We start from the raw sequence: 27,903 nt of genomic DNA, 5'->3' as shown, positions 1-27,903 counted from the left end.
CCCTGGGCACTTGCTAGCCTGGTTTTTGATTTTTTCTCTATTAGCAAATGGTATCTTCCTGGTGATGACAACCTTTGGGGGTCACCTCCTACTTTCTCTCATCCATTTATATAATAGCAGCTCTAACAGACTCATGGCTGTTGATTTTCTTTTGTTGATATAACGATCTATTAACACACAAAAAAACCCCAAACTGAACAAACTGAAACAACAGTAATGAAAAAGACATAAGCTCCCCAGTCGTTAATGGTAACTGCTACGTATTGCACAGTTTGAGAACTAACCTAATGCAAACAGTGCCTGAAAATGTGGCTGGGGCAGCAATGTGAGTGATGGCAGGTTACCTGGCTATCGCTGCATGCCCTACACAGAAGGTTGTGCTGTATGATGCTCGTGATGAATGCCAGACCCTTGTTCAATGTGTAAAGAGGGCTACAGGGATTGTTCTGAGGTTGTTTTTTTTTTTTCAAAAGGAGCTGATTGTATGCTGAAAATTTTGCAGGTGCCTCCCTATCTCTGTATCACATAGTGTATAATTTGGGCAAAGGCTCTTTCTAGACCAACAAGCATGAGACTAAATCCTGCTAATTGCACCTCCCTTCAATAAGCTCTTTCAGTATTTCAATGAGAGAGCAACACAAATTACTCAACGCCTGGAAAGTGTGACTTACATCAAGACTGACTAGAGCAGCTCAACCTGCGGAGTTTAAGTAAGATATGCTAAAAGTGACTCGTTCATGACCTACCACTACCATCCTGAAGATTTCTGAACATATTGGGCTTTTTGATTATCAAACAGAAACAAAAGATCCAGTGCCTGAAAACTGAAACAAACCTAATGAAAAAGAAACTACAAGGTTCTGTGTCAAACAGAGTTGAGCTGTTTATTCAGATATGGGATCGATTCCCTGTCACTTCAGTTGACTTTTTGCTGGACTGTGGGTTTCACTGGTAAATTTTCTTTCCATAAGCAGTTTTAGTAGCACATTTTTTGAATCAGTGTCATATTTTCTCTCTTCACATAGTATTATTTATTGAATCATAGAATCATTAAGGTTGGAAAAGACCTCTAGGATCATCAAGTCCAACTGTCAACCCAACACCACCATACCTCCTAAACCGTGCCCTGAAGTGCCATGGCTACACACTTCCAGGCATGGCAACTCCACCACCTCTCTGGGCAGCCTGTTCCAGTGCCTGACCACTCTGTCAGTAAATAAATCTTTCCTAATACCCAATCTAAACCTCCCCTGACAGAACTTGAGGCCATTTCCTCTTGTCCTGTCGCTACTAACTTGGGAAAAGAGACCAACACCCACCTCACTACAACCTCCTTTCAGGTAGTTACAGAGAGTGATACGGTCTCCCCTCAGAATCCTCCAGGCTAAACAACCACAGTTCCCTCATCTGCTCCTCACAAGACCTGCTCTCCAGACCCTTCCCCAGCTTCATTGCCCTTCTTTGGACACACTCCAGCAACGTAATGTCCTGGTCCAATGTCAAGGTCCAATTGATCCACTAATAAACATCAGACTATCCTCCTGTAGACATGGCTGAAGGATCCACTCTTAAGTCTTATTTTAGTGCAAATCTTCACTTAGCGTCCTGTGTCTATTTTAGTAGTTCAAACCATTTTTTATCACCTATAATGGTTACTGGAGATGTGATACTTCCTCCTTGGTAATTCACAAAAGGTAAAGATGACACCTTTGCTAGGCCGTTGGTTTCTGCTGCCTTTTATTTCCCCTGCACGCACATTTTTCCAGGCTACATATCTCTCCTATCTTTTGCAATCACCTACCGCCATTACAGACAACTCAAATTATTTCTAGACTCTTGCAATATAATTTCCACAAGCACAGGAGACACAAGCAACAACAGAAGTGAATATCTATGCAGGAGTTTTAAATATTCAGATGTTCATACATCCTCTCAAAACACTCCTAACACCTCTTTTTATAGAAGGGAAACTGATGCCTAGTGAACTTTAATGACTTGCCCAAGGCCACAGTGACAATGCCAGTTTGAAAGCACAGTTGTTCCTAGCCTCAAGGCCTCAGCAAAATCAGACTTGGAGCATCTCAGTTGTTTTATCTTTTTCCTATAATGCTATTATCAGTTCCTTGTTTTTCTTGAGAGAAAATGGGAAAGAACATGAGAAGTGAATAAAAAAACCTATGAAAATTATAATAAAAAATATTCTAAATCTACAGTTTGGACAACCAACCTCTGCTTGTCCTCCAAAGGATAAAATTTTTCATAGGTCTCAGTGTCAGCAAATATAAAGAAAACACAAGTCTTACATGTGATTCTGAATGATAAAGCAAACATCCCCAATTAAATTCTTGGAATTTAATCAGTAAATATTATAATCTTCATTCTTCACTAGAGTGACAGCACGCTGTATAATATTGGTGTAAATGGAAACATCTTATAAAACATGGATTTAAGCCAGAATTCATTTTTAAGTTTTCTTTTTTTAATTATTTTTAACTGAAAGTATTTAAAACCTCTCATAATTAATTCTACATGCACTGACAAGAAAGTTATTTGAGTATCAAAAAAAAGAGAACGGTAAAAAAACAGTCGCAAGTTCTTGAATTCTTGAAGAGAAGAACAAAAAAGAAAAAGGAAAAAAGAGGAAAAAAGAGGAAAAAAAAAAAAAAAAGAGACATGAGTGTCCTGTGTCTATTGGTAGGGGATCGGGATGAAGGTTTCAGAATGATCATGTCTGCATAATGGCTTCTTTCTTGTTTTGACCAAACTGAGAACTCGTCAGCACAATGCTTACTTTTAACCCAGATAAATTTTTCCCTAATGGAACAAATCAAGAAAAGAACTACAATTGCTTTATATTCTTAATCTTTCTGAATGCTGCCAACCCCACATTTTTTTCTACTTTTGTGGGTTCCTCCTCCCTCCCTAGTTATTTAGGCACACAATTAGATCTCTGAAAGCTAAAGACTGATCTACTCAAATTGATAAAAATTAAAGCCTTCAGAGTGGGTTCTTCAAAGCCCACACTACTTTCTATATATACTATATGCCTCTACATTTAAACAGGAGTTAGCAGTATTTTCTTATTGCCACATTTCTGTGGCAGAAATATGATGATAAGAAAATGACAGATTAATATACTACTAAGAATATTTTCATACAGTAAATTATTCAGATAAAATATTCCTCTCTGGCTTTTGTTCAAAGAGGTTGATTTATCTTTGCGCCAAAGAGCCCACACAAGACCTCTGCAGTACTTCATAGTATTTTGAAGCCGGAACAGACCATTAGGATCATCTATTCTGATCTCATGCATAGTAGAGGCCAAAGAACCTCACCCAGCAATTTCAGGCATATAACTTACAGCTGTAAGCTCACTCATTCTCTCAAGGTTAACATCACTAGTGTGCAGAGGGTCTGCAAAAAGGTCTGTAGAACATTTAAATCCCACTTGTGATCTATTTTGAAGACTGCTGAGAATTTATGAGGTCTGGGACACAGAGAAATTTATAGTGACTATGGGTACATGAGGTAACCCACCAGGTGACTGCAAACCTCCCTAACTCGTAATGACCTTTGGGGAAGAAAATTACCCGCTTCCTTTGGAAAATACATAAGAAAACACTATAAATACACACACATACATATGTATGTATGTATTTGAAATCAGACGCTATGTGAATTCCACCTACTGAAACCTGAGAAATAAAAATTGTGCAGTTTTCATCTGAGCACTCACAAGAGTTCTGACAAAAACCGAGACTGTCCGGAGTATGACCTTCTGTTCAGGTGCAAGCTGTCAGTACATTTCCACAAGAATGCACTGAAGACAGTTATTCAGCAAGCTGGCTTTAAATCAAGACTGGATTTCATTCTGAATGATACTCTCTAGTTCAACCACAACATACCAGCTTCAGGCAACAATAATTGTACAACACGCAATGATCTGTATTATGCAGGAAGTCAAAGAAGTAGATCATGCTGGTCCCAAACAGCTTTAAAAATCTAAGATCTGATAACACTAATTCTCTTCCTTCACCATTAACCTTAATCCTCCATTTATATTTTAGTGTACTAAATGCAAGAGTACTGTTATACGGCACCAACACCTCTAACTCCATTCTAGGAGTGAGCTACTGTTGTGCCACAGCAGCTGACCGCAGCAGGTGAAGGAGCAACAGCACAAGCTGCAGGAAAGCCTTTGCTGCCACCTAATGGGTTTTCCTCTCTCCTTCGAGAACTGCAAAAGTTGAGGGACAAAGATACTTGGAGGCACTCAGCTTACAGAGTACCCAAAATGAAAAAGAGCCAGCAGAACAAAAGCACACCGCTTAATATAGCTACTTTCCGCTCGCTGCACTGTGTTCTTTTTAGAGTCAAAATTCCAGCTAGGAAATAATAACAACCCCACATATTTGTTTCTTCCAACTTTGTATGATTACAGACTACGGTCAGGGTGGTTTTTGGATAAATATAAAAGAAAACAAATCTTTCATCACAAGTCATATTTTTCCAGATTTTGAAACAAGGCAGATTTCCAAATTCTTATTTTTCAGACAGTTTCTCTGAAGAACAGCCTTCAGAACCAACCAGTGTATTCCAGCAATGGACTCATCAGTGCTGGCTATAAATGTTGTAACTTTTACACTGTAATTACTAAAGCACAAAGGCAGGACAAAAAATTAATCTAACCCTCTCTTCTCAAAATTTTCATATAATCATAGAATCACTAAGGTTGGAAAAGACCTCTAGGATCATCAAGTCCAACTGTCAACCCAACACCACCATGCCTCCTAAACCATGTCCTGAAGCGCCTTGCATACACATTTTTTGAACACCCCCAGGGATGGTGACTCCACCACCTCTCTGGGCAGCCTGTTCCAGTGCCTGACCACTCTGTCAGTAAATAAATCTTTCCTAATATCCAATCTAAACCTCCCCTGACACAACTTGAGGCCATTTCCTCTCGTCCTGTTGCTTGTTACTTGGGAGAAGAGACCAACACCCACCTCGCTACAACCTCCTTTCAGGTAGTTATAGAGACTGGTAAGGTCTCCTCTCAGCCTCCTCTTCTCCAGGCTAAACAACCGCAGTTCCCTCAGCTGCTCCTCACAAGACCTGCTCTCCAGACCCTTCCCCAGCTTCATTGCCCTTTTTTGGACATGCTCGAGCAACTCAATCTCCTGGTCCAATTGACCTAGTCCATTGTCCTGGTCCAATGTCAAGGTCCAATTGACCCACTAATAAACATCAGACTATCCTCCTGTAGAAGAGCATAATGCACAAAGTGTAATTTTTTTGTCTTCAGAAAAGTATTTCACAGGAACTAAACCAGTTCTTTTTGTTTCAAAAAATAAAATCACTTGAAGAAGAAATACTTGAAGTGTGACACCGTTTACCTACCTACTTCAAGAAAATATACGTATCTTCCTCACTGTTAGTTGAAAGGCTAAATACCTATAAAAAATCCAGGAAGCACAACATAATAGAGGACACTCATAAATTAAGATTAAAAAAAAAAAAATCTTTCCTAAAAGGATAAACCTTGAGTGAGTAATTTGAAGGAAAGCAAAAAAGTAGCATTTTTGAGAAAGGGTATTGGAAACTTTTTATCTCACATACCCCAAAATACAAGTTTACTTTAACAACAGGAAAAGAACCTTCCCAAGAAGAAAAATGCCATTTTGGTGCCTACACTGAGTTTGTGCATGCCACCAATTAGTACCACAGACATTGGTGTAGCAACAAAGCAGACCAGTTAACAAACAGCTTCTGGCAGAAAAATGCCTGGGGTCAGAAAGAAACTTCCGATGTGAACAGCCTGGTATCATGAGGGAATTCTTGCAGCTTCACAGGAAGCATCTGGTAGAGGCTAACACAGAAGGGTTACTGAACTTCATGGATCACTGGTCTCTCTTCATTTTCTACAGTACCTTCTCTCATAGCCAGAAAACGTTTTTATATAGCAAGCGTCAGTGAAAAGCCATTTATCTCCAGGATGGACTCTGACATTCTACACTTACATACTCCAACAAGAAAAAAGAAAAAAGAAGAAAAAGATCCTGCAACACTTACTTGAAATTTACTCTAACCTAAAGACAATTTAGTTAGAAATTAGTTAGAAATTTAGAATTTACTTTAATTCTGAGAGACTGAGGCACACTATTGGGGATTTCAAATCCAGGTGAGATTGTTCCCTCATGTCCATGAAGAAGTAATGGATTGCTCAATTCTAATGCTATTCCTACACTGCATATAAAATTGTTTGCTATTTTTCCCACAAGAATCTTCACAGATGTATGGACTCGCAGGGAAAAACAAGGTCCGATTCCTCATGCAGGGTCCCTATAACACAGGCCACAGCTTTGTCCGTTATGAGGCCACTATGAGGTGGAGAGTGACCTAACAAAACCACAGTTCATATGTGAAGGAAGGTAGGATTTGCAAGAAAACATCTGGACACAGCTTATCTTCCCTGGACAAGAACAGGATAGCAAGTCAAAGTTTAGTCCTGCTCATTTCCTCAGTCAGCAGACCTTCATGCTACCTCTTACTCAAGCATGTGTACTACATACTATAGTACACTATTTATACTATAGCCTGTTCTCAGGACAAGTACCTTATGTTTTGGTTATTTTTATGAAGCACGGTGATGTCTAACACCATGGAAACTAACAGAGCATGAGAATTTTAGAAGCACAGGTGTTGGCAGGTTCATTTCTGGATCCCGAAGCAATCACATCATGCACAAGAACTTGCCAATGTTAAGAGTCATGTTATATTATGGTACTGCAGGAATCCTGCATTTGAATTTTCAATGAAAAATGAACTAGGAAAAGAAAAGAACAAAGGAAACAACCAAACCATTTTATATTCAAACACAGCTACAGAGTCCAACCTTATACTGGAGTTTGCACAATTCCAAGTAGGAGAAGTTTTAGGTCAATGACAGAGAAACTTCCATCGAAAGGATCCCCGCTCTCAGTGATGGACCAAGTTACAATCTTCAACTCTGACTGTTTGTTATAGGTTGCTGCAATGTGTTTAGAAAGCCTATTTCTACTCTTACTGCATGTAAGAGTAGTGGATATTCCATAGAAACTCATGAACCAACTGTCTGTTAAAAGGTTGCCAATAATTTCGTAAAACTAGGCTGACCACCACATCTATATTCCCTACTCTCCTTCCTATGTCAACAAGAGCCAGCAATGTTTAGAGTGATTCCTGTTTAACACCATTTCAAGAGAGCAGTGAGAGAAATCAAAGTGCTGTGGGTAATCTCACAGAGCTAAACACACACTGAAAAAAAGATCCTACACTACCAGCTGCTGTTAGACTAGTATTTAACAGGCATCATGACACAAGTGGATCCCAAGCAATCTGGAGCATAGAGAGCAGACAGTAAAAGGAGGACATTGCACATGTGAGATGCAGTGCAGCACACATGAAGAAGAGTGCAGGGACAGCTCTGGACAAGGGGAAAGGACAAATGGGATAAGCAGCCAGAGCTGAGGTAAGATCTGCTGGCAGAGAGAGCAGGTTATGGAATAGGAAACAAGCAGACAAGCAGGAAAAGCCAGAGCTGTAAAGGGCTAACAGTCTGGGGCACATGCCAAAGAATCGGATCACTAACACTCTGTAAGACCCACAGGCCTGCCCTGTACATACTGGTGAGCAGAAAAATCTTTCAAAGTGTGGAGGAGTTCTCATGCAGACCCTGATACTGCTACAGGAAGATGCCTGCTGTGGAATATAGATGGCAAGCAGCCACGCAACAGCAACAGCAAGCATCTGACCATGACATTTCAGGGTAAGTTTTTGAAGAAAAAGAAAAGCAGCTCATTTTTTTCCCCAAATAAGATTAGAGTTCAGGTGCAACAACTGCTTCCCACCCAGCTGTTCTACACTCCAGGGCCTCTTCACTTCACAGTGGGAATGTGATGTGTGGTTGGAAGAAAGTCCCAGACATCAAGGAAGCATCTTGCTCTCTACTTGAAAGCTAATTAGAAAAAAAATATGTATCTGTTAATGCTTTATAATGCTTTTAATTAGTTTTATGCTAAGAAATTCTTATCATCTTGTCTGCAGCTAGCATACTGTCCAGCCCTCCCAGTTATTTCCTATTTGTACTGGACATACCTCCCAGTCCCACACAGCTTTAGCTCCAGCCCAGAGACAAAAGCAACAGCCCCTCTAAAGAGCAAGCTGCTGGGCTGGAAGCCTGGAGATAACCACAAGTTAGTCTTCTTCACTCCAGTATCTACAACTCGCCGTACTTCACAGTCCCATATTCTTGAAAAAGTTTTGCTGTTTTCTGCTGAGGAGCTGGGTGAAACTGCCATCCTCAGCAAGTTGACAGAATTCACACCCGATGACTTCGAGCAGAGCTGGGAATGGATGCGTGTCCTGGATATGTCAGACCTGTACTGGGCCAGCAGATTCACATCATTATCAGCACATCAGTCAACACGCATGGCAGGTTACATCGATTCCAGAAACACAGAATAAGACTTATCCTTCAGATATTTCATATGATGTCCAGCAGTGCTTTCTAACTCTTTGGATTACTTTAAGTAGTTTAAGTAAAGACAGTTCAGCAACTAAGAGAAGTTAAATTAGCAAACAGCTGTTCCTCAGTGTGCAGAGGTGTCAATACGGGGCTTGAAGTTCAATATTAGGAGCATTACAATTGAGAGATGTTGCCAAACAAGTACTGACTTAGTGAATTCTTTTTTCAATCACACTACTGAAGCTCAAACAACAGATTGAGGCTAAATTTAGGAACATGCAAATTATAGTAGAACTTAGCTGATTCTACTTGCATTATAACTGATTTCAGTGTCACCTCAAATCCACATATCTAATAGGACTCCAATCCAGCAAAGGATATAAGCATGTGCTTAAGCTTCAAAATATAGAGACCACTCTGAAAGTTGGCGGACCACTCAAGAATTTCAATGTATCCTTTCCTTCAGTATTTTGCTAGGTTGGGCCACAAAACATCCAAGAGTATTTTGAGCACGGGGAGGACATACTGAAACCAACCGTGCACAGTCTGTTTATCTGCTTACGTGGTTTTTTGTATAGTAACATTTAAAAATGTTTCTATACCACAGTGGTATTCTTGAAAGAAGAGAAAAATATGACCTCTAGACAATGTCAGTATCTAATCAGCAGAAAGACTGAGATGGACATAAAACTTATCTTTCTTTTTAACTCATTAAAAAAAAATGAGCTTTTAAATTGGTTGTTTCCCTTTGACATTCAGTTTGATGAAACTCATTTTCACCCCTAGATATAAATCCTTAATCCTTTACAGGATCTTTTAAAATTTTGTCTCTTTGCCAGCACACGCTCACAACACAACACCACAAAGATGCTCAATGCTACAGGTCTGCAGATTCTTAATGGACAGGGAGGTCTTAACCGACAATTTACCTTCATAGACATCAACAAAGTTGTTTGAAAAATAAAAGGTTTTCAGGAGCTGATGGATTAAAATTATTCTTCACCTAAATTAACAGCAGTTAACAGGAACTCTGCCTCATTTTGCTAGAGATCCTACATGTTCATAAATGAGCAACGCCTGACCTGAGTATTTCACACTAGTAATTTATTTTCATCAGTCTATAGGACTAGAAAAAATTGGATGCAAATATATTAGTGGACTAAGCAATAAATTCTTGATGAAATTAAGACTTGGTTAAGTGCAATTTTGGCAATGAACCTTACAGTAGTCCAAGTATCTCATCCTTACGGCACACTGTGAACAGTGGATTCCTTAGAGGAAAGAGACTTGGAAATCACTGCGGTTAGAGCTAACTTAAGATTTATCTCCAGAGTGCAGCAGCAGTGAACAAGATGCTAGAAGGCACAAAAGAAAGGGGAGTTAGTACAAAGCTGGGAGCAGATTCTGCTGTTTATATCATTAGAGGCCTCACAGACACTTCAGACTGTTTTAATTCTGTTGTGATACATTTTCCTTTTGACTTCTTCATGTGAGGTCTGTTATTATTTACAGTTCCACAGTAAAAAATCCATACTTCCATGTTATCTCTCACTAGGATTTCCAAAACGTCTCACAGCATTAAATAAAGCTTAAATGGACATGAATAATTTCAAATTTACTCTTGTGGAATGCAAACAGATGTCAAGAAAACTATATGCATAAGTAAAAATTAATGTGAATCTGCCTAGAAATATTGGGTATTAAATTTTTCTATTATTCATATGAAACAGGAAAGCATTATTTTTATTTTTATTAGTATTATTATTTTACAGAAAGTAGTAAAATGAACTTGTTCAAGGACACGGAGAATTGGATTAATTGGCACATTCTGTCCTGCATTTCAAAATGTGGGACCATGTGATGAGAGGCTATAAACTGTTAGATCTTCAAAGTAATCTGAATTGCAATTTATATCCATCAAACTGATTCCCTCACTTTTCCAGATTTCTCTGGCTGCTATTTATTGGTGAGCTACAATGTTTAATTATTTAATTGAACCCTTCCTCCCCTGTCCGTTTTTCTAACAGTTGTTTATACTCCTCAGAATAGCTGTTTCCAGTAAGATTACTTTATCTTTCCGGAACAGAAAGTCAGAAGCTAAGGGGAAAATACCAAGTTAATAGGAAGTTCTGAGGACAATTAATGTGTGGGAGAAAAAAATAGAAAAGCAAAGAACCCCAAACCTGAGAACTGTATCCAGACTAAAAGGCTCTGTTGTTATTGCCAGAAAATAATGGCCTTGTGTATGCCAACTATGAAGAGCGTTCATTTTTAAGAATATACTGAGTAGATGTACATAGGGCTCTTAAGGCAGAATAAATTTACCTACAGCAGCACAGTAACGAACAGTGGGCACAGTAATCAATGGTAGCATCAGTACATGTGCTGGCCTGCAGCCATGCCGCCTTACCCAGACACAGATAAGTTCCATTTAAGCAGGACTGAAGTGAGTCAGTAGGTAGATGGCAGCTTCCTAAAAGGAATTTTGGTGCTGACAGAAAGGATAGTCTCAATCCAACAGGAGGCATTCTCCATCTGAAATTACTATTTAAATGAAAAGCCAGTGTTTGATTTAGTTCTGAAACTTTCCAACATTATGTCAAAATGAAGGTGTGAAAGATCTATTGTGATATTTATTCATGAGTAAGCAATTTAATCTGATGTCCCTGATGTCCAACTAAAAAACCCCTATCTGCCTTCTCCAATAAAGTTGTCTCAGTTGTTTCAGTTGGTGGAAATTTTATTTTCCTCTTTTGGATTATGATAGTTACAATGTTTCTATATAGCAGCCATAATTCCCCAAAAAGAGTTTCATTTCCGTGGTGGTAAAGCAAGTAATCCTTGTAACTATTATTTATCTCAGAGAGGTAAGAGGCTTAGCCAGTGTTTACAAAGCATCTGAGATGTCTGAAGAAATGTTACTATGGGTTACATGGTTACCATAAATCATGGAATATCCTGAGTGAATTCCTGCCCACAACCTGGTACCTCTTCCTATCGGCAGCTCTCTGGTTTCACAATCAAACAAGTAGTTTTATTCCCTCTTTATTCTATGTAACACTACCACCCTCTGTTTACAATACAAAGCTTAAATTCAAAATCATTCTGAGAGGATTTTATAGTTTCCATAACCAGTGTAAGAGTTCCTTGTCCTCTGGATGGTTTAACAGGAGAGGACTTTAGGCTGCTCAAGGGTCATAGCCAGATCAACAGGCAGGTAAAGGGGCCAGCTTCTTTTCATGCCTTTTTTAACGTACATGGAAGTACTGCTTACTTCCTATCTTCTTCTGCCCCCTAGTGAGCTTTGGTTTTCACTCCATCTGAACAATCATGTGGCTGCTTTATAACTTGCATGCATACAAAAGTGCTGAAACACTTTTTCTTTTTACATCCTGTAGAAGCGTCCTTCATATTGTTCCCTGCTAAACACATCAGAAACCAAACAGCCTTTTCTAGCCCTACAGTGCTAATACACAGGAAGTGATTTTTACTGAACAAGGAAACACCCACAAATTTGACATACCATAAAATGCCTTTAAAAATGTCAAAGAAAACTTAAATTTGTTAATTTATATTTCTCTGCTTTACTAGAGCTCTGAAGTTAGAAAAATCACACAGAGGTTCTCTCACAAATCACTGTTTCATTGTTTAAAAAAGAAAAAAAAGGAACTACGGTATCTGCTGCCTAGAAAGCATCTCAAATACAGCACCAGAGCAAACCCACTACTGTACCTAAGAAAGCAGGGAAAAGTGATCCAGTTAGATCTTTTGATTTAACTTAACATCAGGTACCTTTATGGGAAGTCCCTCCATGATACTGCATTAAACAGCAGCCAGCCCAGCAAACACTGCGTGGACTGTTCAATGAATATGCTTATCACTAACAGTTTTCAAGATGTGGCTTGTGGAGAATAGAAACTAAGAGAGGGAACAGACACCACTTACTGCACTAACTTCACCTGCCTTTTCAGTTATCTCCAGATGCAAACACAATTTCTCATGTACTTGGTATGAAAATTTTTGGTTCTATTCCCAAAAAAACAGCATTGTCCAATATTAAAGTCTAAAGGAACAAAATACCTTCACAGAAACAGTGCTTGTAAAATAAAATAATGGCCACAATAGAATTCTTTGCTTCTACAAAGCCTGGCAATGAAACCTGTCAGAAGCTAGACAGTTAGATCTTGTAATAGAAATTAAAATAATTGCAAATGGGACAGGAACGAGAATGCAGAAACATATTATCTAACGCTGGATCAAAATTAAGTTAATATTTTGCCTCAGAACATGAAGGCAAAGTAGGATAGATGAGTAACAATTCTAGAAATAGAAATTGCCACATCTTAGTTGAAGGTAAGAGCTGAACGCTCAAGTATGGCAGATCAGACGATGCCAGTTTTAAAACACTGAAAGTATTTGTTTACCAAAAGTATGTCAAGCCACAGGAACCCCGCATCATTCCTGAGGGCATTGTATAAGGAACATAAGAACTTGAAGCCCAGGTGGAGGAATCAGGGGAGTGAAAACCAAACCTCATAAAAGTGAGGAGCTTCACTCATTTGTTTGTTCCATGTACACATGGACATACGTCTGCAAGGAAAAGTGTAGGAGTAAAGAAGACAAGTATTGTTGAGTAAAAAGCTAACACCGTAACACCAGACCAAAGAGGTATAAACTACAAATACAAGCCTGGAATAGCTTTGCTTTAGAGCAATGGGATGGACTACGTTAAAAGGTCATACCTGATAATTCTGTAACTGATTCTACAGGAAAGCTGCCCCTGCTAAAATAAAATGAGTGTTATGGTCTAGGAGCTGTTTTCCAGTCACATGATGTAACTTAACCGTTACAAAGACTATAGGTATTTCATCAAGAGTAATGTCCTCCTCTCAGGATAGAATGATAAATATAGTCCTTTTGGTTACTGAATGAAATGCACAAAATAATTTCAAGGCTGTAATAAAGATAAACGTGTCAGAAGCAGGTAAGTGAGGAAGATAACATTTCCTAGGAGTATAATGCACAGACTTCTAGCTGCAGACCTGGATAGTGAAGCTTGAGTTGCCTTTCACACCTCCAAACAGGAATGCAACAAGGGCTTCTACTGAAAAGTGAAATCTATCAAAGCTTTTAACTTTTGTACCAATAACTAATTTCTGTGGATTGTTATGCTGTCTTGGGACTGAAAGAATCCAGAACATTCAGTGTACTTCCACGTGTTGCTTACGGCAAAATAGGAGGTATGGTGACCACAAAAGGAGAGAGGAAACAACTGGTTATAGCAGTTTTACCTCAAAGGGAATCCCCATTTGACTGTTGAGACAAGCTTTCTATTTCCTCTGCCCCGCTAGAAATGGCATGTCAATTGTCTCTGACAGCAGTACAGATAAAAAGCTCAAAGGAAAGAGAACTATCACACTAGACAAAGAGAAAAGCATTCATCCTGACTGTACCTAAATCCTGGCTTAGGTGAGTGCCAGATTTATAACGAACAGCAAAACTTTTGTTTCAGAGGATTCTCTCTCTCCACTCAATTAAAACTGTTAGGGTTTTGGAGCTTTACAGTTTTTTGTTTTCTCCTAGTGAAAACATTATCATAGATGCAAGCAGACAGAGAAATGGGATGCCTAATATTTGTCTTTGAAGAGCAGCTTTGCAGTGCACCTGTTACTGTGAAATAGCATTGACAAGACTGTTAGAAGTGATTACAGCCGTAAGGTACACCACTTCGCAAGTGTCCAAACTGAAGCACCCTGAAAGGGCCCGATTTGCAGCAGAGAAAGAGACAGCATTTTTAAAAAACTGCATCCCCTAACAGATGTCTCAAGCTCAAAATCATTAGCATTATTTTAATGTATCTTGCCCTAAACATCAAATAAAACACACACAAAGAAGAAGTATTAGAATGAAAAGCCATTTTATTCACCCACTTGAGAGGCCTTCTCCACCTCATTCAGCAACACTGAAGTTTTTACAAAGCTGTAGGGTAACGACAGGGTGTTACAAAAGCTGGGACAATGCTTGCCTGGTATTTACATTTTCACTGAATTTATCATTTAAGACAATGAAGTGACTGGGTTGAAAACACCCTGGTCTAGCCAGAAGAGCTACAGTTCCTACAACGAAGACAGATATTGGCAGCAACCGAGTCAAAATACATAGGCCAAGCACTCATCTGTCCAATTCAGGGTGCAAAGCAAGAGAGAATATACTTACTGAAACTTTCCACAAGGTCAAGGGCAACATGAGTAGCAATATCCATTCCGGTATTTATGTAAGACTGGCAGTTCTTCAGAGATGAAAGAGAGGAATCCACACAGTTGAATGAGATTCTCGCACCACCTGGCATCTTGAAATCGTTACTCTAGAAATAACAGATACAACATTTGGAATGCAGTTTACACCCAAAGAATTTGAGAGAGAAGACAGAAGTACAGATAGCTGACCATAAAGCGCTGTCAACAGAACCACTGAAACATCAGAGAGCAGAGATAAAATCTTAGCTCATGTCAGTAATTTCAGTGGAACGGCAATCCACCAGGGGTTTTCAATTCACCTTCTATTCAATATTAAGCAAAACTACACCACAGAAAGCAACTTGCAGATTTCATCTGCTCATACCTATTGCTTAACCACAATGAGGTTCAAACTCAATGATTATGTTTACTTGAAAATTACTGCTCTATTACAGATCCAAACAGTCCACATGCCCAAAAACTTCTCTGTGTTTTCTAGGCATATTATCAGTTAGGCTAGAAAGAAATATAACTTCACGCATCCAATTAAGCCTCACCAACAAGCCTGTTTCAACAGCTAGCCCTTGGAAAACATAATCTAATAAAGGGCAACCGTTCCACGAATGTATGTAAAAGTAAATCATCTAGCATAATTTTAAATTAAAGCCCACTTACAAATGGGCCTACTTCCCCCCAAAGATGTCACAAATTCTTAGTACCAATATTCCATTAGCACAGAACAGTGTTGCACAGGAATCATGTTTATCTTCTTTACCACCTTATTCCTTTCCAAAACTGATGCACAACCTACAGCCTTGCAAGGTTTAACAGCTTCTCCTCTGTCATTAAGACAACCTTCAAGTGGGTTTCCTTATGCTGTGCCTATGCACCCTGTTCGCATCAGTCAAGTTTCTTCTCAGAAATTCCGACTCCTTCTATTCCTTCTTCACGCTTTGCCACAACTCACTCAGACAATATGTAGCTATTATAAGGAACATGAATCTGTAGAATTTTGTACTTTAAGTCATAGGAAATAAGAAAAATTCTGCTCAGCTTTAGATACACAGCAGTTCACAACAAACCCCCACAAAAGTCTTGGACAGACAGAAATACTGCATTAGTCCATGTGAAAATTAACTGGTATGTTCAAGGGCTATTGGGGGAGGGAGGGAACCAAATTTGGCATATACCCGAAGTTTTATCTGAATTGTACACAAAATAACAAGAGGCCGAGTTGTTCTATCATCAGCATTTGACAAGCTATAATCCAACAGAAATCTGGAAAATATCTAAATAGAGAGGACAAAATTTTGCCCAAGCTTTGCATGCCTAAGGCTTTATCTCCCTCTGATACCTTCCCTGGGATTCCAGAGCTACACAGAACCACAGAATGGCAAGGGTTGGAAGGGACCTCTGGAGATCATCTTGTCCAACCCCCCTGCTTGAGCAGGGACACCCAGAGCAGGGGGCACAGGAATGCGTCCAGGCGGGGTTTGAATGTCTCCAGGGAAGGGACTCAACAACCTCTCTGGGCAGCCTGTGCCACTGCTCTGGCACCCTCATAGTAAAAAAAAATTTCCTCATGTTTAAGTGGAACTTCCTGCGTTCCAACTTGTGCCCATTGCCCCTTGGCCTGTCATTGGGCACCACTGAAGGGTCCAGTCCCATCCTCTTTGACACCCACCCTTTAGATATTTATAGGTATTGATGAAATCTCCCCTCAGTCTTCTCTTCTCCAGGCTAAACAAACCCAAATCTCTCAGCCTTTCCTCATAAGGAAGATGCTCCAGTCCCCGATCATCTTCATAGCTCTCCACTGGACTTGCTCAAGCAGTTCCCTGTCCTTCTTAAACTGGGGGCCCAAAACTGGACACAGTACTCCAAATGTGGTCTCACTAGGGCAGAGTAGAGGGGGAGGACAACCTCCCTCGATCTGCTGGCCACACTCCTTTTAATGCAGCCCAGGATACCATCGGCCTTCTTGGCCATGAGGGCACATTGCTGGCTCAGGGTCAGCCTGCTGCCCGTCAGCACTCCCAGGTCCTTCTTAACAGAGCCGTTTTCCAGTAGTTCACCCCCCAACCTGTACTGGTGCATGGGGTTTTTCCTCCCCAGGTACCGGACCTTACACTTGCTTTTGCTGAATTTCATGAGGTTCCCCTTGGCCCAGCTCTCCAGCCTGTCCAGGTCTCGCTGGGTGGCAGCACAGCCTTCTGGTGTATCAGCCGCTCCTCCCAGCTCGGTATCATCAGCGAAGTTGCTGAGGTTACACTCTATCCCATCATCCAGGTCACTGATTAATATGTTGAACAGGACTGGACCCAGCACAGACCCCTGGGGAACATCACTAGTGACAGGCCTCCATCCAGACTCTCTTCCATTGACCATGACCCTCTGAGCTCAGTTGTTCAGCCAGTTACATCTTGTGCTCATCCTAACCTGAACAACCTTGTCACATTCCTCACAAATATCATGAAGACTATGAAAGCTGAATACCTGCTGTCATGCTCTTTTCTCTTCTATTGTTTTCTTTCACAATATTTCCTTTTATTCCATTTAAAAGATGTGTTTGGCCACTCAAGACTATCTTTTACGTCACCATTTTTAGGTCACATACTTCCAACAGCATTTTAACCACAGTTCGAGTTCACCACTTGAACTGGTGAATTACATACAAATTGCCTTGCTCTCTATCCCCTTCTAAAGGTGCATCTTGCCACAGAGGAGCCAATGGCCTTCAACAACAGCTCCAGTTACCTCAGTTCATGCTCTCCCCACCGAAAGACAGTGATTGCTATCTTTACAGATCTTTAGAGGCTGTCAAACAACAGAAGACAAGGAAAAAGTTCCTTAGAACTCCTTGAAAGTAAAGGAAAATTATGCTTTTAAAGATTTAATAGCAAATGCATTCAGTTGTTACATTATTTGACTTTCTTTTTTAAAACACCTGTTTGCCACTTAGCAAGACTGTTTGCATAGAATCTCTGTGATGATCCAAATATACACTATTAAATAGTTGCAAAAAATCATGTTAGCAGCTTTATCTTTCTAGGCCGATTTAGTGTATGAAAGTTAGCAGTGAGAACTTAATTCCCTTCTTGGACCTGGTAAATCTCACTCACTGAGAAAGCCTGCTGTTCTTTGGAAATTTCACAGATACACACTGTGAAAGGCAGGAATCTGAAAAAAAACAAGTGAAACGTTAAAAAGGCTTCTTCATTCTCTTGACATTTGTGGAAGCACTGAGCAAACTACACAGGACCAGAAGTTATTGTTTACAATATTAAATCATACCATTGCATTGGTAGTTTCATCTCAATTTGTCTTTTGAAAAGTAATTTAAGTACGTTTGGACAATTTTTTTTTTTTTTTTAATAAAAGATTATTTTTCTTAGACACTGTTTATGATCCCAAGCAAAGATTTCACTCTTGAATTTTCTAAGTGAATTCTTCAGCTTGCAGCTGTCCATTAGGCCTCCAGAGGAAAAGCCTCACCGGAACTGTTTTCAGAGCAGCGCTTTTAAGGCACTCTTTTTTGCCAGGAAGGTCTTCAATGGGTGCATCAATGAAGCACTTAAAATTCCCAACTCCCAACCCCCTCAGTTCTGGAAAACACAGCCAGCAAAATCAGAGCTGACGAGGAGACCAGCTTAGGCTACCGAGGCAGGGTTTTTTTCTTTCAACAATAAATTATCAAATGGCCCAGGCGTGATTACCAAGCAGCAAACTTAAATTACAGTTTCCGTTCTGACACTTATTTTAAGGATCTGATGTCTTTATGCTTCAACATCCCAACTATGAAGCAGAGATAAGGAAAAAAAGGGTTACTCGTGTAACACGAGATCCGCAGGTGACCGGTGCTCACTGACCACCAGGACTAGCGCCTCCCTCCTCAGTTCACCCGGCAACCACCTGCCCAAGGCAGGCGCAGCTTCCCCGCGGCGCGGGTCGGGAGCAGACCCCACCACGCAGGAGCCCCGCCGTGCCGGCCCTTCCCCGCATCGCCCGCCCGCCCCGGCCGCGGCCCGCCCCGCCCCGCCCCGCACGGAGGGCGCGGCCCCGCGCCCCCTCCCCGGCGCGGCCGCTGCTCACCTGTCCCAGCCGCCGAGGCCCAAGGTGAGTCCTGGCGCGGAGACGGCCCCGCACCGGCGGCCGGAGCAGGCGGGCGGGCGAGCGGGCCCGGGAGGCGGGGCGGGCGGCGGAACCGCCTCATCAGCCGGCGCCGCTCCGCTCCGCACGGCGGAGCCGTTGTCATGTGACGGGTGGGTTCGGTCGCGCCGCACCGAGGGCAGCCGCCTCCCCCGTCCGTGCCCGCGGGCGCTGCTGCCGCTCACCGGACCGCCGGCGGGGCAGGGTGAGCGCCGCCGGGCGGGAGGTGGCACCAGCGGGGAGGCCGCGGGGTGAGGGGAGGTGGTGGGAGCCGTCGGCGGTTGGTCTGGCGCCGCGGGGGTTCAAGCCGTGACGGGGCGCGTTGGCGGGAGCCCTGAGGCGGGGGCGGTGCGGTGTAGCTGGGAGGCCCGCTCCGGGCCCGCCGGGGGAGCTCGCCGCAGCGGTAAAGGGCGGGCGGGCTCCCGGTTCTCGTTTTGGGGCGGAAGAGGCGCTGTCAGATGTATCTCAGTGGTTTGGAAGGTTATTGGTGAAAAGTGAAGTCAACTTGTAACTTCCCATAAATGTTTCTAAATAAAAAAGCTTATTTTTGGCAGTGCTGTGCACTGTGCCTTGCAGGAAACATGTCAATAAGTGAAACCGTGACCAGAAGATGCAACCACAGCATGGAAGCTAGTCCTTCAGCAGTAAATAAAGGAATAGACCTGTATCATTTCTTTTTGCTGTAAAAGTCTTCCGTGTTACTAAAGCCTATTACGATCACTTTGGCTGTATTTTTAAAGTGACTGTTGTAAACACATCTTGAGGTGCTGGAGTGTGTCCAGAGAAGGACAAAGAAGCTGGGGAAGGGTCTGGAGAGCAGGTTTGGTGAGGAGCGGCTGAGGGAACTGGGGTGGTTCAGTCTGGAGAAGAGGAGGCTGAGAGGAGACCTTACCGCTCTCTATAACTACCTGAAAGGAGGCTGTAGTGAGGTGGGTGTTGGTCTCTTCTCCCAAGTTAGTAGCGACAGGACAAGAGGAAATGGCCTCAAGTTGTGTCAGGGGAGGTTTAGATTGGATATTAGGAAAGATTTATTTACTGACAGAGTGGTCAGGCACTGGAACAGGCTGCCCAGAGAGGTGGTGGAGTCACCATCCCTGCGGTGTTCAAAAAATATGTAGACATGGCACTTCAGGGCATGGTTTAGGAGACATGGTGGTGTTGGGTTGACAGTTGGACTTGATCTTAGAGGTCTTTTCCAACCTTAATGATTTTCCTTGCTGCCATCTCCTTGTGTGGTTTCAATTGCTTCAGTATTTGTGATTGTTGAGTCAAACACAGCATATGTGCTGAAGATTAATTCAGTGCATTTTTTTCCTTTAACAAAGCTGTGAATAACTTAGATTTCATAAATGGAAAGATTTGAGAATATGCTTAAAAATCACATAGATTAAATGATCAAAAATATGAATATGAACCCCTCTGAATGTGTGTGGTTTTGTTTTTACAGGTTATTAATGGAGCAGCTAGTTTTCTCATCAGACTTTCTTCTTCAAATAACCTAAAGACTAACAGTCAGAATCTGACTGCAGGACTTCTGCTGCTCTGTCACGTCCGGCTCCATCATGGTTGATTTTCTAGCAGAGAACAATCTCTGTGGTCAGGCAATTCTTCGGATTGTCTCCTGTGGAAATGCCATTATTGCAGAACTTCTGAGACTTTCCGAATTTATTCCTGGTGTTTTCAGGCTAAAGGACAAGGCTGATCAACAGAAGTATGGCGATATCATATTCGATTTCAGTTATTTTAAGGTAAATCCTTTATTGTTAAAATATCTTAAAGCATTGCTGTCCTGCATGAGCATGCTTCAGGTTAGGAAACAGCCATTCCTGACTTTTGTGTTTATTACTAGCATTCTTCAGAGTTGACTGTCGTGACTTCCTACTTGCTTAGTTTTTACCAAAAATTCACAAAACTGAGATAACAATTGGGATATGCTTGCATGCTAACATTCTGCTTCTGGGCTGTCTTGTATTTTACATACTTCTGATCATACTCGGCCTCATCTTACTCATTTTAGTGCACAGAAACAGCCTAGGGAAGGTTCTGTGCTTAGGCCCCTAAGCAGAATATAAGTATAACCAGTACCTGTGCTGATAGTATCAGGGCAAGAGGAGGAGGCAATTTTAAGTGCATCAACACAAGAGCAGTTCCAGCTACACATTTCAAAATGTTTGAGTCATCTGGCCTGTGGACTTGATGGATACTGATTATATAAGACTTGAGTATTGGATTCTGGTTTTCATTTTTAATTATTATTAATATTATTTCCTGCAGAGCCTTTAAATTATACTTTCACCAGCAGGTTCTGAGCCTGTGCAGTTGGTTGTTTTCCTCTGGAGCAGTACTGTGGGCATTACGCCCGTCTTCCTTTGGTTATCTGTAGCTTATTCTTAGCAGCCATGAAAACTGCTTTCTGCTTTCCTGTTTGACAGTGCTGTGATTGTTCACTGGACTTGTCACATGCACTGAATAAACAAATAAAAGCGGAGTGTCCATGAAAAGCCCTTGTTTCCCTTACAAAATTAAGCTTCTTGCAGTACCTAGTTCCCTCTATCATTCTCCAACATGATTAACAAGGAACTACAGGGACTGTCTAACCTGACTTTGTCTGGATTGTGCAATTCAAGAAGTGTTAATAGTAAAGCAAGGGGGGAGGGTTGGTTTTGGGTTTTTTGGTTTTTTTAGTAAGAGTTGCAAATTTCAAGCACTAACTGTGAGCCTTGGACATTGAAAACCCTGTGCACAAATAATTTCTGAGATACCTTTAGATCTAAATGTTTGTTAGAAGTCTTTTTTTAATACAAATTACTTGAAAATTTGAAAGCAGATAGATATAATTGGTGAAAAATACTTAAAATGATAAGGTTTTTGAACATTAAGGAAGCACAACAGTGCTGCTGTTTTTCAGAGCACCAAAACCCATAAAAGATGTACTTACAAAGAAGAGATTAGAGAATTTACAGATATTTTCACTGCGCATGCACAATTCCTGTATTCATGATTCTTATAATTACCCAATGAGAAAAGATTTCAGATTTTGAAAACTCAGGCTGTTTACCTTGTGTATTTGAACTTCATAGGCAATTTGGGGCCTGCTCTTATCCTTTGTTTTGTGTAGGTTATTTTGTACAAAAAGAGAAACAAAAGAGCATGTTTAAAACCACACAAAAATTGTCAGCTGGGTATTAAGCTTGATATTTCATTTTAACTCTGTTTTAATTTATTTTTATTATGCTTGTGTTGACTAAAGCCTTTTAAGCAATGATCTCATGCTGTGGAAGTTGTCTGTGCAATGACTTATTTTCATTCAGGTGTTAACAGTATTTTCAATTAAACTAACTATTTTCATTTAGATGGTGGTGGTAAGACCAAATGGTGGTTATGACAAATGTTGACAGTGCTAAATGTTTAAAGAAGTTTGTACCATTGCCTTAGAGAAGTCAGGTTCTTCATCCCAACGTTTTTTCCCCCACGGTCGTTAATGACATCGTTTCTTCATTAATTTGGGGGACTAGTGCTGAGCTAGATCCAGAGTCTAGAAAAAAAAACCCAAAAGTTCCCGTATGGATCTAATACTTTCAGGCAGTTTGAATGCATGAGAAGGTGCTAAGCTCACAAGTGTTTGTGAGGCCTCAGTGTTATGGTTTCTAGCTGACAAATCAGTCAGATCAAATGTGTAAAGGAAAAAATTCCAGCAAGGAGATAGTTAGCTCTACAAAAAGCCCACAGCAGCTTCAGATGCACTGGGGCTTTACCCAAAGCATTATTCTTTTCCATTCAGTACATAGATTAAATTGTATTTACAATCATTGCAGATTGTAACAAAGTACAAAACTCATCTTTATGGAATCCATGTTCAATCATAAAGTAGCTTGGAAAACTACAGATCCTTGTTTTAGTAAGAAATGTTAATTCTGGTGTTGTGTATGCAGTGGCGGTTGTATGTGTTCTGGGTCCTACTGAAGAGATGTCAAGCAGAGGTTGAAGTCAAATATTGTTTCTAAAGATAAATTTCTTTTCACAGGGGCCTGAGACATGTGAAGGCAAACTGGAAGCTAAGCCTGAGTTACTGGATTTAGATGAAGAATTCCGTGAAAACAACATTGAAATTTTGACGAGATTTTATCTTGCTTTTCAGAGTGTACATAAATACATTGTAGATTTAAACAGGTATGGTATCTTAAAGATGTGTGAATTTTCTTAAAGACTGTTTAGTCTTAATAATGGGAAGCTTTTCCCTTAGACACCCAAAATTCTCGCTGTCAAAGCATATTCTTGTGCACCCGGAAACTTGGATTGCTGAAGCGAATGATAACTTTTACTCCTACTGTTGCTTACCAGCTTAATATATGACCTGAAAATATTTAACCTCTCTACGTCATTTCCTCAATTCTATGTTAGAGCTTATTTTTCTTCTTTATCTAGGAGATTGTCTTGAAGATTTTTTCAGTAAAAGGAGACTCCATATTATTAGACTAAGCTTTTTGTGGTCTTGCAAAACAGAATATCAGACAGGTTTTTTCCTTAACTTTCATTGGCATTATTTTCCTGAACTTAATTTTTCAGTGGAGTTGCCATATTCTCAAGTTTGCTACTCTTACCTGTAAAAAACATGATGAAAAGTTCATGAAATACTCTAAGAAAAAGTTCCAGAGAATCTTAAGCATAAAAATTGTGTTACTGACCTTGTATGAAAATATTAATTAAAGATTAAATGTTTGACATTACTTTTTAATAAATAGTGTTACTGGAAAATCCTTCAATAGGAAGAAATTTTCTGTTAATCAAGATTAACATACTTGATTTCTAGCTCTACCTTCAAAGTTACAATTGAGATAAATTTATGGTATTTCCAGGAGATATTTTTGAAGTAACTTGAAAATGAGAGTTCTACTAAATTTTGGAGTAGAAGCCCTCTCAGTTCTCTCTTCTCAGGCTCTTGTCCATCTGTAAGAAGTTTAAGAGGATGTTAGCTGTAAGTTACAAAGTATCCTCTAGTGTCTTTCACATACACCACCAGGATATGGAAGGAGGCTTTTGCCAACTGCTGGCTCTAGCTAGGAGTTTTAGCTGCTCATTTCATAGCAGAGCATCTCTTCTTTGTTTGAAAAACTCCATGCTGTTTGCGGTAGGGAAATGTTCTGATGTGTCTGTTGGCTTTCAGTGAAGATTGGCCAATTGAGTTCTGAGGACATACAATTTGAGAGCCAAATAGTCAATGACCAACTCTTTGTTATGATCCCTAGATATTTAGATGACCTCAATGAAGGAATTTATATTCAGCAAACATTAGAAACGGTCCTCCTTAATGAAGATGGAAAACAGCTTCTAGTAAGTATTGAACAATTCTGTAGTAGTAGAAAGTGAACCAACTAGTTTAGTGCCAAACTAGACAAAGATTTAAATTTACCAAATGCTGTGACTCGCTTTTAGGAGGACAAAGACCAAAAATATATAGTCCACCGTCCTCCATATTGTATTGACTATGTAGTTGACATTGGGTGAGTTTGCCAGTACGTGTTTGTGTTTACGTGTTACTACAAAATTATGTTTATGTGATTTCTTCCCTTCGTTCTTCCTTTTTCTAAACAGTGTGAAGCGCTGTATTTATATGGAGTCATGCTACTGGTCATTGACCAGAAGATTGAAGGAGAAGTCAGAGAAAGGATGTTGGTTTCCTACTACAGATACAGGTAATGTGTATTGGTTTTCAGAAGCAGCCGAGGCTGAAAGGATGGAACATGCCGTATATTCAGTTAGCTAGGTTATTGAGGTAAGATAAATGGAAATATCAGCAACTCTTTGACCATCCAACCATACAGATAGACTGATAATTCTGCAGATCTCTCTGCATGTCAGCAGAACTCCTTACGCTGGCTGGTTTTGCAGGTCTAGCTGTAAAACTGGAACAACAGATTTTTTCATGCTGTCACAATAGAAATATGAAGTCCACTGACAAATAAACTTTGGGCTAAAGCTTTAACATTGCAGGTGCCAGCTATTAAAATATCACAGGTTCCCAGATGTGTGAGCAGATCTCGGTGAAAACTCCTGAGTATCTAGATGATAAATGTATTGCGAGACAGTCTTCTTGTAGCTACTGTGCTCGATTAGTCAAATCATTAATGAGTTTCCAGGGTAGGCTGACAGCATCATTCTATGACAGTGAGGATCTAAAAGGATATCAGTGCAAATCCCTTCACACATGTAAAAAAGGGGTATCCTGTTGCTATGCTTCTTTTGACTATTTTTATGCTTTTCAGTATGTAATGAGAGGATTCCTTAACTCTGGAATGCAGAAGTGCATTCAAGAAGGGGAATTCAGAAACGGGGAGCAAAAAGAAAAGGGAAAAATAAACCAAAACAAAACTACTCCCCTGAATATAAAGCTACTTGATTCTGTTCCTGAATAAAGTTAATTTTTTGTTTGTGCTTCGTGTGCTTATCTGGGATTCCAGTGCAGATATTCATCTGTGTCCGCCTATAATATAGTGAACATTGGATTCATGGAGTAAACAACCAGAAATCTCCCAGACCGTAGTATCTGATCATTTTCTTGAAGGAGAGGCGTGGTTACATGGGGAGGGAGAAGAAGAAACGATTAGGACATATGCCTAATTTTTGTTCCTTTCTTTTGTAAAACAGTGCAGCCCGATCCTCTGCTGATTCCAATTTAGATGATATCTGTAAATTGCTTCGGAGCACTGGATACTCAAGCCAACCTGGAGCTAAAAGACCTCCAAACTACCCCGAGAGTTACTTCAGCAGGGTACCCATAAGTGAAACATTCATTAGCATGGTTATTGGCCGCTTACGGTCAGATGACATTTATAACCAGGTAAGTTACTGTGAGATAAGAGGGATCTAAAAGTGAATATAAAATGGTTTCTTGGGTTAGTTACTCAACCATGAAGCCCAGAAGAAAATAAATCAGACTCACAAAGGTTGGAAGGGACTTCTTCAGATCACATAGTCAAACCCTCTGGCTCAAGCAGGGTCAGCTAGAGCAGATTGCCCAGGACTGGGTCCAGTTGGGTTTTGAGTATCTCTGGAGGTGCAGGCGGTGTCTGGCCAATCTCGCAGTAAAAAAAAATTATTTAATGTCTTTAAAATCATAAATAATTGACCATTCTTAATAATTCTAATTCCTTTGGAGATTCCCATTCTTTTAGTTACTGCAAAGAGATTCATTATCCCTTAGTAGACAGTGTGTTTAAAAAGAAACACTAATATTGTACATTTTAACTATTACAATTGCATTGATAAAGGAAAAGAAAAAAAATTGAAGCAAGTCATGAGTAACGGCTACTATATGTACAGTCTCCTCTAATATGACTCCTTTGAGAGATCTTTAACAAAGCCTTTGCTTTTGAGCAGGTTTCAGTCTTTAGCATGGACAAGCAATCTTATTCCTGTAATTATTGGCATGCTTTTAGTGAATTTATTCTTTTTTCCTGAAAACTGAAGCAGTTTATAGACGCCAGAAAATGAGCATTTGAAGATTGACAAATGTTTGTAACAAAGAAACAAAGGCTTAAGTCTTTAGGCAGGAGTAATAAAAGAGAACTTAGCAAGTTGTGAAGAGTCCATTTTATTATACAGTCTATGTCTATGATAGGAAACTGTGAAGTGTTTGTGAGACTATGCTCTGGTAAAGTACTTAACCTAGAAATCTTTCCTTAATCAGCTGATATTTTGTATCAAAGTTACTTTTCCTCTTTTTTATATAATATTGTTCATTTCTTGCCTTTGCATTAAAATAATGTTAGAATTCGGGATTTTTATTTTGTATTGCTTACAGTTGGTAATTAAAAACATCAATGTTTCTATACAAAGCATGATTATAACCTAAGTACTTTTTGTAAATGTAGTACAAAAAGTAGGATAGGAATCTTCAGCTCAATCCAGACTGAACACAGCCTGTTTTACTAAATTATGTTATGTCTGAGGTGTTGTCTCCTTACTCTTGATGGCAATGGGCAGAAGCCTCCTGATTTTTCTTACTAGTCTGAACACTTAACCTGATAAGATAACAAACAAAATTAAAGAAAAATGGAACATTACTGAATAAAAGCAGAGAACTGTTTTCCTAATGAGAAATCATTATGTCTTGTTGGATAATATTTTCGTGCCAACTTTTTTTGTTAGCGTGGAGGTCTTTTAATATATTATCCTATGTATTTTTTAAATGAAAATTCAGTTGATAATTTGAATCTTTTTGATCTTGCTGGCACATGGAATTGCTGAATAAATTATCTGCATCCTAACTGCCTTTTTGTCAATTAAATTCATACTTGTTTCTATCTGAGATGGATTAAAAAAACCCAGTTGTTATGAAGTGCTTATTTCTAACTCTGCTCCTTTCAACTCACCTTAAGCTCTTTGGGTCATACCTTCTTTGACTCATTTACAGCGTAGTAATACCTTACTATATCCTGTTAAAGTTAACAGGCATCTACACAGTCCACTTTTACATTCTGTAAAATATATCTGGTAAATAAGCTGCATGTGTCAGCGTATCCAGCTTACACATATATCCTCCTAGTATCTATAAACCATAATCTCTAATGTGGCCCATAATGTTTGCAAGTGGTTTATGTTACATTTTGTTGTGTTCCCCTTTCCTAGGTTTCTGCATATCCATTACCAGAACACCGCAGCACTGCCCTGGCTACTCAGGCTGCTATGCTCTATGTGATACTGTATTTTGACCCTTCTATTCTTCACACTCAACAAGCAAAAATGAGAGAGATAGTGGATAAATACTTTCCAGATAATTGGGTAAAAAATAATTCTGTTTTAAAACTTTTCCTTGGATTTAATGTTATAGAAACAATTAACCTTCTTTTTACAGCGTGAAGTATAGAAAATAATAATGTCCTAAAACTAGACTAGATTATTCTCTGGGGAAATTTTACTTTGCTCAGAACAAAGTGGTCTGAGTCAAACCTTCTGGATAAGTGTGGAAAGTCAAACTTTAAAAATATCAGTTATTGTCTAAAATACTTAAAT

General features: G+C 39.9%; 2 protein-coding genes across 3 annotated transcripts in view; one reads left to right on the top strand and one right to left on the bottom strand.

The window, feature by feature from the left end:
• The window catches only part of NSMCE2 (NSE2 SUMO ligase component of SMC5/6 complex), a 136,198-nt gene extending 117,143 nt beyond the window's left edge, over nucleotides 1-19,055 (bottom strand). The window contains exons 1-3 of one of the 2 annotated variants that reach the window (XM_075085786.1): nucleotides 18,835-19,055; nucleotides 17,865-17,922; nucleotides 14,723-14,870 (exon numbers count right to left, since the gene is read on the bottom strand). In XM_075085786.1, the coding sequence (XP_074941887.1) occupies nucleotides 14,723-14,855 (133 nt within the window). In that variant the 5' untranslated portion in view covers nucleotides 14,856-14,870; nucleotides 17,865-17,922; nucleotides 18,835-19,055. The remainder of the gene's footprint in view (nucleotides 1-14,722; nucleotides 14,871-17,864; nucleotides 17,923-18,834) is intronic. The other variant, XM_075085785.1, reaches the window with a different exon arrangement.
• The window catches only part of WASHC5 (WASH complex subunit 5), a 28,174-nt gene continuing 19,278 nt past the window's right edge, over nucleotides 19,008-27,903 (top strand). Inside the window, exons 1-7 of the mRNA XM_075085784.1 lie at nucleotides 19,008-19,096; nucleotides 20,339-20,639; nucleotides 22,916-23,061; nucleotides 24,138-24,222; nucleotides 24,484-24,584; nucleotides 25,537-25,729; nucleotides 27,520-27,672. Of these exons, the coding sequence (XP_074941885.1) occupies nucleotides 20,454-20,639; nucleotides 22,916-23,061; nucleotides 24,138-24,222; nucleotides 24,484-24,584; nucleotides 25,537-25,729; nucleotides 27,520-27,672 (864 nt within the window). The 5' untranslated portion in view covers nucleotides 19,008-19,096; nucleotides 20,339-20,453. The remainder of the gene's footprint in view (nucleotides 19,097-20,338; nucleotides 20,640-22,915; nucleotides 23,062-24,137; nucleotides 24,223-24,483; nucleotides 24,585-25,536; nucleotides 25,730-27,519; nucleotides 27,673-27,903) is intronic.

The sequence above is a fragment of the Phalacrocorax aristotelis genome, chromosome 2 (assembly GCF_949628215.1).
Source record: "Phalacrocorax aristotelis chromosome 2, bGulAri2.1, whole genome shotgun sequence".
Taxonomy (NCBI): Eukaryota; Metazoa; Chordata; class Aves; order Suliformes; family Phalacrocoracidae; genus Phalacrocorax; species Phalacrocorax aristotelis.
Note: the sequence above shows the minus strand (reverse complement) of the source record. Positions and strands in the feature narration are given on the sequence as shown.